Consider the following 17,098-nt stretch of genomic DNA (forward strand, 5'->3'; position numbering starts at 1 on the left):
TTCTGCTGTTGTACAAACCAAAGAAGCACGGTCAACTGTGTATAACTTGAACAGACAGACCATACATCTTAACATTTGCAACAGCTTCAAACATACTGCTTCCATTTATCAAATACATGAAACACATTCAATTTACTGTTGAAATACAGGAAGGCTTCCCAGTTATGTTTTCCAGTGTATCTTTCTAATCTACTTTAAATTACTTGAGTTACTTCACTTACAAAACCTCCTCTGAAAGGCTGCCCTGGAGCCCAATACAATGCTGTCACAGTAAATACACTAAGGTTTTCCAAATTTTCAGGTTCAATTTTTTTTGATTCCTTATTGTTATAAAATCCACACTTGATTGTGCCTCTACAAGCTCTGTTCTCTAGTTGCTTATAACAATCACTTAGAAGTTCAGTTGTGTAGTTAAAATTGTTATAACACACAACTATAGCCAAAGCATATGAAGTAATTCAAAACCATGTTATGCAAACCTCTGGAAGTATTCGGCAGTTTTTCACATAGATGTATGCAAATACATGAAAAAAAAAAGTCTGGAAAATGGATTCCAGATCCTCAAAAGAACAACCTGCAGATGAACCTACTACGTTCACATATACAGCTTTATTTTTAATGTAGGGAGAGCAATGGCACACGTATGCAAGACAACATCATGGGCAAATGCAGAGTAGAAACAGAAGAAAGGATAAACACTTGTGTTTTCACACTTTCACCTTTCTGGATCACAATGAAGTGAAGCGGCACAAAGACAATGTTTTGTAAAGGAAATCTCATTATTTCTAATGTACTATTGGAATTTCTTTAGACAGTATTAAGTGGATGTGAATGTAAGTCACTCCACAGCACAAACATCAGACAATGAAACGAATAACACAAAGAACCTAATTATCATTCCCACAAAGCAACCCATATCCATCTGTAACGGTAGCAGATCTAATATTAAAATAGAGGATTTCTGGATGCTCTTTCCATCTCAGCTACTAAAGACATCTACATTTAGGCCTATTGTATGACTTGTCATTTTTGCCTTTGACAACATGGGGATAATTATATCTAAAATCTATAGATTCCACTGGAGCTAGTTTATAAGTTTATATTTACTAGAATATTTAAGCTTTGTCATAATAGAAATAACAACTTCAACAATGTGACAGAGGAAGATCAGGTCTTTAAGGGACATTCATCAAGAGTATAAATATTTCTGTACCGCAGAGCCTATGGGAGGTCATAACAGCCAACAAGTAAAGGAGTTCCAAAATGGATTTTTAAAAGAATTCTCCACTCTAAGGCCTGCAAGGCACCAGCACAACTCAAAAAGTGCCTCATCCTTGGATGGCATGTCATTAAGGCAGACATCCTGTGATCTTACAACTGTACCTCCTCTGCTAACTGTTCTTTTCCACTCGGCAGGGATCAGGAGATATCTTCACAACCTTTCTTTTTTTTTAACACTAATTCAGAAACAGCAACAGAAGCTGGGTTAGCCACCCTGGAGTGTGATCTTCTCTAATTTTCCTAACACTGGTACGAAAGAGAGTAACAAACGCTTTATTGCCCTACCTACTCATTGCATTGCAGAAACAACCAGCTGGGCCACCCCGCAGCTGGGTTATTCCAAGTGCTCATGCCATCTTTGTCTGCTCTCCCCAAACTAGTGAGAATGACAATTAGTACCACAGCTGTTCATTAGAATCTAGAAACCAGCCCCTCATTTCACAGGCAGGTCTATAAACGTAGAAATCTGAGTGATCATTAAAATGAAGTTCAGCCACATGCACAGCACAGGAAGGACCCTCAGGCCTTCTCCCAGGAGTCTGCCTAAGACTGACAGTTTAGTAAATGCTGAAAACCAAGTGTTCACTAAAAGGCTGTTTCCATATCTGGCGTCTAACGCCTGTCAATCTGAGGAAGCAGATTTGGTACAGTGCTGCCATGGTAAAGACAATCCCTTTCCTCCTATTCTAATAGCTTTATTGAAAACTTCAGCATCTAAATGCAAGGTAGGACACTTAATTCCCAGCAGAAACAATTTTCATCCATAAAACAGGTATGATGTAAAATCATTGCATTCTATTTTTAAGTATCATAGTATTTTTTATAATTGCACAGTAGCCTTATCAGGTTTGATCCTAACTTAAATTCACAATGAACATTCTGCTAAAAATAACAGTGACATTTGATTCAACCCTAATCTCTTTAGCTTTCCTTAAACTCAAATATTTACTCTACTGCATACCGAATTAGAGTAAATACAGTCTATTAGCAAGTCAAATTTTGCCAGTTTCTTCAACACAGCTCTTAGAAACAGTAGCATAAATTACACTGCCTCAGGCAGCTGAGAAGTACACTGTTCTCAGGAGGACATTACACGCAACAGATACTCATACACATTTTTGTTGCATCTTCAGCTTTATTTTACTGTTACTTGTGATGTTCTAACACATATGTTTACATACCTTCCAGAAGAGTATTGGAAGAAGCTATTGTAAGGCCAGACGATGCCTTGTTACAAGGTGATATTTTGTTTGCTACTTTGATTATTGAATAAACATTTAAAAGATGAGATTAACACAAAAATAAAGTTGGTAAACCTGAAGTATTTTTATACATAAATATTTTAATAACATTATTAATAACCACATGTACCTCCCTTCAAAGGATATTTCAGTTTCCATCAGGCACCACAATGGTGAATCTTACTTCCTCTCCAGATAAGAGGAGGGTAAGGACCAAACTGTGGCTGAGTCACAAGTTTGAACTCTTCACTCTTAAGGTTGCAGTAGGTTTGTAACTTTTCCCCTTATGATCTACCTGCTTTGAAAACCTGTACAGGCACAGCAGGATGTATCTTCATTATCCTTAGTTAAGCACGCAGACATCCTTAGGTAGTGATTACTAAAAATAACAATTGTTATGTTCTGTTCTAACTTTTGAAAAGTGATGAATTCAGGAATTTAAAATTTGACTAAAACCAGTGAATGAAACGCCTGCCAGAAATACTCTATGTCCTGTAAGTTCTTAAGTCCTATCTTAAGGACTTTCTTTTCATATACGGTACCATATACATGGAAAAGATGAAAGGGATTATGTTCACTACTTTTATTGCAATAGCAATACTCTTCTACTAATATGAATCCAATATATTATCAGGAAAATATAAAGTGCGAAGAAAAGATGCACTATGTCTAGTCAGGTGACATTTATGAAATTATTTGTGCATAAAGTATAAACACTCTCAGCTCTTTGGACCCAGTTCTACCATTAGTTCTGCAAAATAGCCAAACTCCACTTCTTCTGATGAAATTAAAACTATATTTAAGAGAGTGGTTGCACAGGGCACACTCCCATTTTACCTCATTCCACACTTCATAGACAATAAACATAACATATGTGTAGATAGGAAAGTTTAAAAGAGGGAAGGAGAGAAGCTTTCAGATCACCTGTACCAAATGTCCTACCAGTGTGCAAAAGAGAAAAATGCAGCTCAGCAACAAAGGCCTAAGTATTGTCTATACTGGAAATCTATTGCAAGATTGAGAGATAAACATTGTGTCACTCATGTTTCCAGATACAAACGAAAATCTTTGTCAAGTGTGAATCACTCCAATATTTTAACCCCATGCTCTTTTAGGCAAGCTGCAGAAAATAATTAAACCAACAGAGAGCTAGTGAAAGTGTATAATACTTTTTTTTCCCATATCCCCACTTCCCCTGTCATGCTACATTCTTCTTTCACTTGTACAACCTAAGAACAGTCCTGCTGTTTACACAAACAGCAGATTTTAAAATTATCTCATGCCTAGTTTGAGTAACAAGAGATGCTAGAGATACTATACCAAAATTGTTTAAAACCAACTCATTCATAAGTCATGATTTCCATAAACTAAAAATCACATACATTTTTAGCTAATTTCAAATTTTATCCTTAGAGTGTAAAAAGTTACTCATTCCTAACATAAAAATACCTTGTCAGAGACACTCTGAAGGCCAGAAGAACAGCAGCGTGTCATCTAATAGCAGTTTAGCGGTATCATTCAACTAAGTACTGAAATAAACACAAGTTTTATGCTCAGCCTAATGTACTTTAAAAAGTCATAGGTCTCTTCAAACAGAAGAGAACCTAAACGAATTCAGTTTTACGAAAGATGTTGCATTGACAGTCCAAGTCTTAACTGTTAAATCCTACAAAATCTGCAGATCTAATTAATGGTTTAGAAACAGCAATAACCTTTATTGCAGTGTCTGCATGCAAACTCCAGAATTTCTTCTGAGGCAGCTTAGGAGCTAATTATGTGTGTACATAGATAGCTGGGGGGTGTAGCTTCTACTCGCTATGATGCTGACATATTGACAATCTCATCATATCGTCTACATTTATTAGTATTTCTGTAGAGCAAGCACCACAAGTGTCTGTGTGTATGACATAAGATAATTTTACTCCCAACAGTCATCAACTGGACTACAGTAGTTTGAGTCTGACTCCAGACTGGGCTGGATTTGAACTACTGCTCTAGAGATTAAAGACTACAGGCAATTATTAACCAAATTAACCATCAGACCCTTCGAAACCAGTGAACATTTTTAGCTTCAATTAAAACTAAGAGATTCAAAGAAAACTAAGCAGCTGTCTGAAAACAAGATTTATATCATGAGATCAGCTACACAACCTTTTCTTTTCTGTTGTGTACACATCTTGTGAATGTCAACAAATGCTCTCCATATTCATTATCACGTGGTTTTTGTAGCACCTGGCACAATAAGGTTTATTCTTTACTTGAGCTTGCAAGCATTGCTGCAACATAAGCACTAATAAAAACATGACAGAAAAGGAGAGCCAAGTCTCACTGAAGGGAATCACTGGCTGATACACAGCAGGGCTTTTAAAAGATCAAAGTATCCCACTAAGGAAATAAAAAGAAAATGCAAAATTCAAACAGTGGCAACATATAAGACAGCAGAATAACCGCCCCACCACAACAAAAGCAGATTTACTTCTGTATTATATTTTCTTCAAAAAAGAAGACAAATAGAATATTCTGAAACCACACTTTTAAATTTACTGAAAACTTCTTTAAAATATGAAGATTTTTCATATGATGATGTTAATTCCTGTCAGATTTCCTGCTACCCAGATAATAAGTAGGGAGTCAGCAGTTTCATCATATTGATGAGATATGAAAAGAGAGAGCATCAGATACATCAATAAATACAATTTGTACTAAGAAATCAGAAACAATGGTGAACCATTTGGTCTCTAAAGAGAGTGGAAAAAGCTCATGTGCTCCATCATTGTAATAATCACTACTAATGGGAAAAATGGCACATGGTGCCATTTTTATTCCCTCTGTGATCTTTGTTACAGCAGCAGTTTATCAGAACTCTGAAAACATCAGCCTCTATGTCCTGGAAGGCAGAATACTACTATCTCCACAGTCTAAAAATAGCTTATGACTACACAAAAAATTCTGTTTTCTTCTCAGATAACACAAGCACCCAAACTTCAGAGATGAAAGGCTGACTACCAGTTAGGAGGTGCTGAATACAATACACATCACAAACCTGATATCTATTTACCCTGCAGATTTATCCCTCTAGTGTGGCTATGCTGCAACATTTTCTCTTTCTGTCAAATGTAACTAAATGAAGAATTAAAACATCTTTACTGAGGTTATAAAAGAATTATAGCACTACAAAAGGTAAAACTATTCCAAGCTCTGCAACAAATGAATTGTCTTATTGCTGTAGTTTCTATCTATCAGATTTTTAAACCCCAGTAAGAAAGCGTGATTACTTCTTACATATGGATGGATACACACCACTTAAAAGATTCCTTCAAACATCACATATGCTAAGTTTGTTTATATAACCTTACATTAAGCATTGTAATAAACCACGCTATAGGTTTACAGAAGTACTCTTCTAATGGCTCATAGACTGGCTAAAAAGTTGTCACACATCTATAAATCCCTAAATCCACGATGAAGCAATCAACTGACATATCCAGAAACACACACTTAAAACCCATCACACTATCTCAGGCTTGCCAGTGACTATGAAGCAGAACAGCAGAAGGAGTGATCATTGTAATAACCACCAAATTTATCAAGAAGAAAAGAATATGATCAGTCTACTGAAATCAGCTACTGTGACACCTGACACCCTCCAAAGGATATGTCCACTGCAGCTGCTGCATGCAGAGAACAGTAGGAGCTACTTGTAGATGAAGGTCTGGAACCTAACAAGGTCCGAGTACAACAATATTTTCATATGGCAATTACTCCAGTGCATACTGGTCAGTCTCCCTCATCCAAAATACATAGGAAAGAAAATGCCAGCTGAATAAGGATAAACAAGGAAAGACAAGGCTTCTTTTCAGAAATGCTGACTTCCCATAATATTTATCTATATGTAAAGTGGAACAACCTCCATACTCAGAAAATACTATTTTCACCTGCTATTAAAGAAAAGCTAAAAAGCTAGCTTGTTCCCTGTTAGCTGATCCAGTGAGCTCAGTAACATTTCACTGAACATATCGTGGGTTTTTTTCCCAAGTTTTGAGGATGTGCATTCAACACTGACATAGAGGCATGACACAGACACAGGACCAAGCCTTATCTTCTTCCTCGGAATGCTCTGTTTATAGTTGAACATGTGGTGCTAACCTACAACCCTTCAAACTTCTTGTTACTCATGCTTCTGGATTACTGTTACTTTCATAAATGTAAGTAATCTTGGCTTTTTTTTCCAGAAGATTTAAATATGGAAACATACTAAAACTAAACTATACATAAACACTCTGGTGTCTGGAATTATATATTATGCTCCCTAGGTTTTACATTTTATTCACAGTATCTCAGTCTGAATGGAATGCCTTCTATAATTCCTATTTCAGGTAACATTGGTTTTGGTTACTTACCAAGGCCTGCAAATACAGCAAAACGTAACTTTGATGTGTATTAGGATATATACTATGGAATATAAATTTTAAAGATAGATTTATTTTATTTTTGCAGAGTAGTAAAAGCCAGAATTGAATCTGGTAAACACCACAGCTACCGAGTACAGAATAAATATCCACCACTACTTCCGCAAATCCAACTCCACTGGAAAGCACAGTGACAGAAAAACAGACCAAGTATTGGCAGCTCCCAACTTCCTACCTAAAACATGAACACTTGCTTCAGAAAAGATTAGGTGAAGAGGTTTTAGCATCTATTTAAACATCCCAGCTCTTGATTTGCAATCTACTGTTGCTGTTGCTACTGCTAGTACTGGGGTGCTGAACCGGGTAAGTTTGGTTATTCAGAAGTTATACCTGCAGGGTTTTTTGTCTGTGTATTCGTTCATATTTTTGAAGACAGTCCAAGTACATCTGGAACATCTTTGAGATTAATGTCACTTTGCCTGTGGTTAGATTTCTTGCTGAATTTGCTTTCTTCCAATCATTCCTTCAGGACTTGCCAAAAAAAAAAAACAAAAACCCAACCCAAATAAAATCAAGAAAAAGGATTGAGCTCTAGTACAATATTTTCTTATACTTACAGTTTTATGAATTTTATTCCTAATTTAACTACAGTGGTCCACTAGGGCAGGAAAATTACCAAAAGGCTGTCTAACTTAAGCTACCGCAATTCTCTCCCAGGTAAGTTCCAGTTCCAGTTTTGCTATTCATAAATCACTGTTACCTTAGCCTAATGGGGTTTAAAACTGAAGTCTGGAATGCACTTGTTGAACAGGAAGCAAGTTCAATTAACTCTCCTCCTTAGAAAGGGTGTTTCAGATTAATTTTAAAAGTATGATTTATAATCTAATCACAACTTAATCTAAATCCCCTTAAAGGTAAAGTAAATCAATTTTAATAACCTCACCAAAATATTTAATCACAAAAATCACAGTAGACCTAAATGACACAACGCATCTATCCCACTCCTAAACAGGGTTAGTACACCTCAGAAGTCTGTAGTGCTGTCTACTGTACTGTTTCCACTAGCACAAGACAGCTCATTCACAACTAGTTCGTGTTTCTCTGTACATTGCATGTGTCACTTAATCATATCCTTGGAGAAACAAAGGCAATTTAGCCAAAAGACAGCACAAACTCCAGAGCATTCGCCAAAACTAGCGTGTGTCCTATGTGAATCATGTAACATTTGTATGACACATCGATGTCCACACAACGGACAGTGGTGGACATTCAACAGTGAAACAAGTACACATGTGAACCAATATATCTACCATAAAGCCCCCAAAACATGCCACTGCATGAAACAAGATACATGTATCCTGAGTGAACCTCACTTTGTGCTGCCTGCAGAAAATAGGTCCTTCCTCTCATTTACTTCAGGATCAAAGAGATGTGACCATGACCATACAAAGTTCATAGCTTCTTTTCACATGATTTATAATTCTCCAGTCATCAGAAAACTTATCCTGGTCTAACTCTGTAGTGCCATAAAAAGATGGACCTACATGCACATGCAGGTATGCATGCCAGCAGCACGTATATCTGTTTCACGTCATCCCTACTTGCTTTAATGGTATGGAAACTTTTTCCCCAAACCAAACATCAGAAAATGCCTGGCTTCAGAACAATTACATCCTCCATTCTAGTTTGGAAAAGGTAAATAAGTGGTACAATATCTGACGACATATCACACACCCGGCCACAGCCTGCTAACAATGTTCTCCACGTATTTTGGAGGTAAAATGAAAAATCTGTCCTACTGTATGCCTATTTAATAATCCCCAAGAATCCCTTGCAAACCTAAGATATAATGAAAGTGAACACATTTTTAAAGCCCACCTATAAGCTCTTCAAAAAACAGATTTACAGCAGATCTTAAGCATTAAGTTCTAATGTAAGATACCACTGTTTTCAAAGACCTTTGAAAGAACTATCCAACTTCAAGACATAAGAAAACAGATGCATTGTTGCTTCATAAAAAAGAGAAAAAGACCTAAAGCCACACACCGTTACAATAAGGGATATATTTAGTGCTTGCTGAAAGCATTCTAACTGCTGTTTTCCTGTATCTTTATAGCTGGCACTCAATTCTTTACTGTTTTTCCAGAATTTTCCCCAACAGTAAATATTTTATACTACATAAACTAAAGCTATTTTTAGTGACTGTCAGATTTAAAGATTACAAATCTCTGCAGCTATTGCACCTTCCTCTTACTGCATATAATGTCTCAATTAAAACAAATATGTCCCCAAAGAACTTTGAGGAAGAGGTTGAATTAACAAACTGTTTAAGTAAACTGGAAGCAAGCCAATCCCTTGTGAATACAGAGCCTGTAATTAGCCAAAATTCTCCATTTTGCTGTTCACAGTAAGGCTGAGGCTCAATAAAAATTAGACACTGATGCAGGCAAGGCATTCCCATGTGGCTCACATATAGTAATATATTAACACTCACCAGTTGCTTTACATCAAAGAAACTGGGACATAGCTGCCTGTTTGGTAAAATGGAAAACTATTGGTGATATGCATTTTCTCTTATTTGCATATTCCTGGTGTCATAATCAGGCTAAGTAAGTGCTTAAATGTGGCTCCTAACAGTTGCATGCTCATAAAGTTTCCAAATAGATACAACTCAGGTTCTGCCTGATCAGGGAATGACAATTCACTGTTTCTGTATGGAGTCACAGTTACGTCTTTGGATCACCTCAAACCAATAATCCCTAGCAATGGCTTTCCCAAAACTCTGAGGATGAGGCCATTAGCTTCTTAAAACCACATAATTTAGTCATTAGCTTGATTAGGATGCAGTTAGCAGTCCACACTTGAGTGACGACCTTATGCAAAAAAAAATGCAGAACTATTTAGGTGGCTCCATTACTATTCTCCTGAAGGCAATTTATAGAAACTTGAGTATATAGAATAAAATAGTTTGGAAGCATGATTATTTTGATTTCAAGAGGACAGAGTAAGGAAAACAGGAAGTGTTCTTTCAAGCCTCTTTCAAAGCCTCTTTCAACCTACAGATGAGTAACCCATGAATGTATCAATCCTACAATTTATCACCTCCTTCGTATCCCTCAGAAACTGAGGCACTCAGCATCTTTCTGTCATATTACAAAAAATACTACAGTATTGATAGTATTTACTATAGTATCAATTTCATTATATATGTAGTTAATAAAATGTTTAGTTTATCAAATAGTAAGCAACTGCTCAAAAAAAAAAAGTCATTTCTAAAGCCTATACTACAATATCAACATCTGGTATGGCTATAAAAGCTGCAACATCAAAATTATTCAAAAAGCATGTTCCAAAATGAATGGGCTGATGTTCTGAATTTTCAGTTCTTATCCAGAAATGCTCTATTACATTAACATCTTATAATGTCTTACTCTGTCCTTACGAGGTCATCATGACTTCTACTTCTGCAGTAGAATCCATCTATTGATCAATGGAGTGTGAGGATCATTCAAGAGAAAATGAATTCACATCACCACCGGATGGCTTTAATTCTCATAAACTTCACAAATACTAGGCTAGTTTGTGCTCACCTTTCGCAGGAGGAAGCAAATACGTTCAATATTTCTCAGCCGCTCTCTCTGTCAAGAAAACGTGAGAAAAGGGGAAAAGGTAGGAGATTAGCTGATATTATAAATTAAAAGCAATATATTACAATTACAATGGATCAAGGTCATAATTAATGGCTGCAGGGAAGCAACACACATTATTAATATGAAATTATAATATTAATTTCTTACCTGCTGCTTGCAAGCCAAATTATTAAACCAATTCAAAGCGCCGGTAAGTTATTTTTTCATCTGTTACTGTGTGTAACAATGTAAGCTGGGCATTCAAGTCTATGTTAGCCTTGAGTGAGAGGCTGCAACTTCTTTTTTGGCCACGTCTGTGGCACTATCCAGTCGTGCCAATCTATACCACAGATACTTGGTCTTGCATTTTCAGGTACACAGCCTCTGAATACAGAATGGGGAAACAACTGCAAAGTTGGTATGGCAGTCCTGACACTATCACTAAGAGGGTGCCCGTGCAACATGAGATATTAGAATTTAACCCAGTAGCAAAGAATATCTGAAATGTCCTAGAAATGCCACTTTAAACAAGATGCATTCGTAAACTGGAAGTTACTGTACTTAAGGACTGTGACTCAAATGACATTCTAACCTCGATTCACAGAAAGAAGACAAGTCAAAGACAGGTTTTCTTTTTTTAAATGACTCATTATGAGAAATTCACTAGTAAAATCAGACTTCACACTGCATAACCCTACTACTTGAGTTACTGGGAAAGATTCTGCTGTTGGTTACACTGAAGAAGGCAGAGTGGTTTTGTTCTTCAGAAGACTAGTATTTTTGTTTAGACATGGCAAAGAGTATTCTGAACCATGACCTTTTTTAAACAGGTAATGTAATATACCAATGTGAGAGCCAACTGTCCCTAGATTTTTGCTTTTCCAATGTTTTCAATTTGCTCCAAGTTTAAGTTTTATTTCTGTTCTCCAAAGAAATGTCTCTTTTCTTTTCTTGTCCCCAAGTTTATGACATTTTTTAATACTATCATTTTGGAAAAACAGTGAGACAGTGGCAGCTTGATAGGCACCAGACAAATATCATGCCCATTTCTGGTGTCTCTGATCTAAAAGAGATTCAGAAATTTGAGACTCTCAGTTGCAAACATAAGAATGCATGTGTGTGGACATGCCTGTGAAGCTGCAGAAAGGTTTTTTGCCTTCAGCAGGAGATAAATAGAGAGGGAAAGAAAACCCTCTCAATTTCCTTTAGAAGACAGATGCCTAACTGCAGCTAGCCTTGGAGAAGTCGGAAGTTTATCCACAGGACAGGGGAAGTCTAGGAGACCAATTCCTTTACTATTGCAAAATAAGAGGAAATTATCTCCATGGACCATCATACGAATTTTAGGAAGATAACAAATTACTGGAATTTGGTACGTATAAATACACATTTCTTCAGATCTCAAGATGGGAAGTAAAAGCAGATAAAGTGAAATCAAAACCAGATTCCTTCTAGTAAATTTGAAAACCAGATCATTTCCATTGTAGTCTTCTATAAGATTTCTTCATATAATTTATTTCTTCTGTTATTATTCTTCACTTTTGTATAGTGAACAGTAAACAAGTCTTCTTATTCAAAGTTTCATGTAAGGATTACGCTTAAAATCTGTGGTCTGAGCAGTGCTGCAAATCACAGAATCACAGAATCATTTAGGTTGTAAAAGACCTTTAAGATCATTGAGTCCAACTGTAAGCCTAACACCACCGTCAAGTCCACCAACAAACCATGTTCCTATGTACCATACCTACAAATCCTCTGCTGAGTTACAAAACAACGTTAAAAGGCAACATACTAGCTTCTGAATCTGGTTATCATTTGTAGGTAATTCAATAGCTTGATACTCTGTAGAGATCAAATACAGCACCTATCATAATCATTGTAATTCCCAGTGAGTTGCCAGGGAGCCAAATTCTGCTCTCAGTTTTGGTGGTACAAATCTGATGCATGTTTAACTGTAATCAGTTAAGTCACCCTCGATTACAGCTTTAATTAACAGAGGAATTTTCATACGCTTAATTCTGGGTTGCATTTTAGTTCATTAGGTAAAACTGAGTTTACAGTCCCAGGGTGATATTTAACATTTTCCATAGCAGATGCAGCAGAACACGTTATTCACTCTTAAAGCAAAGGACAATTTAGAGCTCTGCCATGGGACAGAGAGGTCTAGGAATGCACCTTTCATCAAATCCCTTCAAGCTTTTTACTCACTGCCGCAGACAGTACAGGAAAATGTGGGCATTCCATGCTTGAACACCAAGAAAGCAAATTGTTTTGAAAACAAAAACTTGTGCCACAGAATGAAAATATAAAAAGAAACATTAGCATCACATTACATTCCTTCAGTTTTTGAACTTCAAAATTATTTTCCTGCCTCCTTCAGCAAAACCAAAAGCCATTAGCATAAAGAATAGCCATCTGGCTTCCTGAGACTGGCCCAATACATCAATTTTCCAAGTTACAGTTGACTTCACAACAGACTCCACATTCAAGTCCACACTCATACTTTCACTGACAGCTCAGTGAATCTCCCTTTCTCTGGTAGCTGCTGCTTAGCAAGCCACTGGTTGTACTCACTGCATGGGCTGGGTTGCACTGATCTATTGGGCTTTTGAAGTCCGTCCGAAGTTCATCAAAGGCAATTATCTGAAAAACAATTTTTTCAAATATTGTAATGAATGCTCATTCAAACACTTATTTTTCCTTTTGTGACTGGTTAGGTGCATTACCTGCCTTCCTTGCTTTCCAGAGAAAATATAGGATACTAGTTTCCCCAACACGCGCCTTTCAGAACTAACTTGTTAAAACAAAACATGGGATACTCCTACGTATGACACCTAGAATCTATTAATCTGCCACTCCATAAATATTTGTAGCCTTTCAGCTTCATTACTTTCCAGATTTCTCCCTTCACGTTACGTAGAATTTTCTTCTCCAGCTTCCAAATGACATAAAACTATTTCACAAACAAATATATCTCCAGACTTGACAGAAAAAGTGTCCATATTTCATTCAGAGATCTCAAAGTACATTCTTAAGTTTATTTTATGTTTATATTCTAGTAATATCTTTTCTTCTGCTTGCTTTACAATAGGAATGGAAGTTTACTATGTCAGGCACCACATAAACATGTTAAAAACAGTTTTTCCTTTTTAGACAATTTACAACCCAGGAAAGTATTTATTCTCAATAAAAAGATGATGGAAGTACAAGGGAGCAGTCAGGTAATTAATACATGAGTGCAACAACCATTCTGTGACATGTTAGAGCATGCCTGTTGCCTAGCTTTTAAAAAAATAAACAGCTGGGTGTCAATACAGACCTGCTGTATAGGTAAAACACACTCATTTTTTAGGTATGGAATGCAGGAGCAGAAATCCTCATGGCCTAGCCATGATTAATGTAATAACCTGGTGAGAGGATTGAGAATAAACCAAGAGCTACCATCTGCAAATCTAAGCCCTATTCTGTGTCCCACTCCAGTGCTGCATTCATCACACTGAGGCACACTTAAAATCAGAAGTGTGGCATTTTACAGAATTCAATTTATTCAACTATGACAAGACAAAGTGCCAGAAGAAACCACAAAGAGAGCTATAAAACATGATTATAAGTGAAGCATTTCTCCTCATGGATACAGTATCTCTGCAACTTAGGAATTAAATCTGCAATGGATGTTTAGACTAAGCTAAAGGGCAAAAAAAACAGCGGCTGAGGGGGGTGGAGTACAATTGTGAAGAATCAGGCTCCTGATGCCCCTATATTTAATACTTCTTGAGAAGGTCTTCATATTAACTAGCTGGGGCAACTGTTAAGAGGGTATCAGCCGCGGGAGTCAGATGCACACACTTCTGTTTGCAGCTGGGTATCAACCCAGTACCAACTGCATTGTCAGAAAGGAGTAAGGACAGCCTTGTAACAGGTAAGAGACCAGCCTTAGAGACCAGCTCATAGCCATGCCACTGATTTACTTTGGGATCCTATGCATCGCCCTTAAGTTCTCTTGCCTCGCTGTGCTGGTACTTACAGATGTAGCTTTAAGATAGAAAATTGGCTTGAGTTTTAAATGACAAATGTTTTTAATAATGTGCACTGGGAACAGTGTTTTTCTTGTTGTAAATGTAGAGGTGAGCTGAAATCTCCCCGGGAAAAAAAGAAAGTTAATGTGCTGTATTCTTCCTTTTGAAAGTCGGTAACAGCACCCAGGAGTTTGAAACAATCACAAAACTGACAGCCAGTACAAGACCCAGTTCATGCTGTGAGGAAATACTGGCCTGAAACAACAACACAAGGAACCCGAATACCAGATCATAAGGTAGACTTCCTTCAAGAAGTCCAGGAAAGCCTCTAAAGATTCATTGAACAGAGAGATAGGATGCTAACCCTGAAGCATGTTTAAATGTAGAAGAATTAGGTCGCTCTGAAAAACAGAACCATTAAGGCAGGGCCCTGTTGAGCGAGCTTTAAGTGATGTAGCAAAGTGTTAAAGAAATTCTAAATGATAGTCTGGAAAACAGATTAGCCTCAAACACACTACACATTTAGATTTCCTCATTTTTTTGCTTTCTCTTTTTTTTTTTTTACCAGTATTCCCAATTCTGATTTCAAAAACCTACTCTTTAATTTCTGGCATGTGATTTATTTTATGTCATACTTGCAATATATTGAAGTGTACTGAAACAAATCTGACAGTATTAAGTACACTGTTTTCACAGAACCAGGAAGTGTAAATATAACAGTCTCACAGACAAACCTTTGGGGACACCTGCAAATTATGACAATGCTATGAGACATTCCTGCTACACCCGCAATAAACAGATTGAGGTCTGGTATCAAGCACACAGGACTAGCGGACATTTTCTTCAGTTAAAGTTTCAAGCTCTCTCTGAAGGAGCATGACAAAAATAAACCCTCCACAATTCTTAACAGTTTATTTAATAAAAGTTCCATAGTTGTTTACACTTTGTTAATCCTCAAGAACAGAAATTCAGTGACAACATGAAGATATATGTTTCAATTTATGAAAAAGCACATTCCTATTTCTCAGTCACTGTGAAAAGCTTGAAAGCGTAACACTAGGTAGGCTCACAATTAAAAGGAATACACAGAAATTCCTAAAGTGTGGGGGTGAGGCATGGGGCTTTGTGTTGCTCTTTTAAATCTCACAATGCTGTGAGGGCTAATTCTAGAACTAAAACTGTAAATGAGAAATGATGGAAACAAAGTTTTGGCTTTTTAAGATTGGCGGTTGCTCACGACACAATATGTAACTGTGCAACAAATTATTTTGTATTACTGAAAATAAGGCTGCTTTGTGCTGCAGTGTGATTTGCATAATCAAATAAAAAACATGTTCCTCTTCCAATTATAACTAGCTTTCTGTAGTAGCTTAATGCCCTAAGGCATGTGTGGCTGGAGTTGCCATTTTTCCCCACAAAAACCCAATAACTAAGTACTTATCTCCATTAAGTATTTCACAATGTTTTCACAGGAGGTGCAGTGTTCTGGCTATACTCTTGAAACAATCTTCTGCCCATTTACCTTTCAGCTGGATGCAGTACAGATACCTGCTTCCCACACAGCAGCCAATCAGAGTTGCTGAATGTTCTGGGACAGCACCTGGGTATGCTCAAGGTCTGTTGCACCTCAGAAATTCCCACACTTATCAGCATCTTGACAGAGTAGATCATTTGGAGGCGAACAATGTAATATAAACAAAACCAAGTCAGGGCACTTCAACACATGAATTGCCGTTATTTCATCTTTGTAAATGAAGGTATTTTGTAAACCTTTCAATATATAAAAGCATCATTCTTAGCAATAATTTGTACCACTACTACATAAAGGGTCCAGGGACTGAATGGGCAACAGACGCCAAATTCGGGGATTTTCTGGGTGATTCCACATTGCAAAACGTTGCAGGAAGTTTCTTCTGCCACTGCCCTAGCCATGCTTTTTTTCTGTTGATACAAGTATGCTTGTGGCTATTCTCCACCTAACATAACTAACGGTTTATCAAAGTATTGGTTGCATTCTCTGGTGATTCACACCATCTGCAAATATTCCACACGAGGACAGGCTGAGAGAGTTGGCGTTGTTCAGCCTTGAGAAGAGAAGGCTCCAAGCAGACCCCATAGCGACCTTCCAGTACCTGAAGGGGGTTACAAGAAAGCTGGGGAGGGACTGTTGACAAAGGCTTGTACTGATAGGACCAGGGGTAATGGGTATAAACTGAAGAGGGGCACATTTAGACTGGACATGAGGGAGAATTTCTTCACTATAAGAGTGGTGAGACACTGGAACAGGTTGCCCAGGGAGGCTGTGGATGCCCCATCCCTGGAGGTGTTCAAGACCAGGCTGGATGGGGCCTTGGGCAGCCTGGTCTAGTGGGAGGTGTCCCTGCCCATGGCAGTGGAGTTGGAACTTGATGATTTTTAAGGTCTCTTCCAACCCAAACCACTCTATGATTCTATGCTTCTATGTTCTCATAACTCAAAGTGTAAGTCAGCAAGGAGCTTGCCCTGGTTTAAACACATACTGA

General features: G+C 37.4%; 1 protein-coding gene across 5 annotated transcripts in view; it reads right to left on the reverse strand.

Annotated features, from left to right (window-relative positions):
* The window catches only part of CNIH3 (cornichon family AMPA receptor auxiliary protein 3), a 134,346-nt gene that overhangs the window by 57,285 nt on the left and 59,963 nt on the right, over nucleotides 1–17,098 (reverse strand). For all 5 annotated transcript variants that reach the window (XM_054063128.1, XM_054063124.1, XM_054063129.1 and 2 more), the window contains 2 exons: nucleotides 13,135–13,203; nucleotides 10,522–10,569 (listed from right to left, as the gene is read on the reverse strand). In XM_054063128.1, coding sequence (XP_053919103.1) covers nucleotides 10,522–10,569; nucleotides 13,135–13,203 — 117 coding nt within the window. The remainder of the gene's footprint in view (nucleotides 1–10,521; nucleotides 10,570–13,134; nucleotides 13,204–17,098) is intronic.

This window comes from Cuculus canorus, chromosome 3 (assembly GCF_017976375.1).
Source record: "Cuculus canorus isolate bCucCan1 chromosome 3, bCucCan1.pri, whole genome shotgun sequence".
In the NCBI taxonomy this organism is placed as follows: Eukaryota; Metazoa; Chordata; class Aves; order Cuculiformes; family Cuculidae; genus Cuculus; species Cuculus canorus.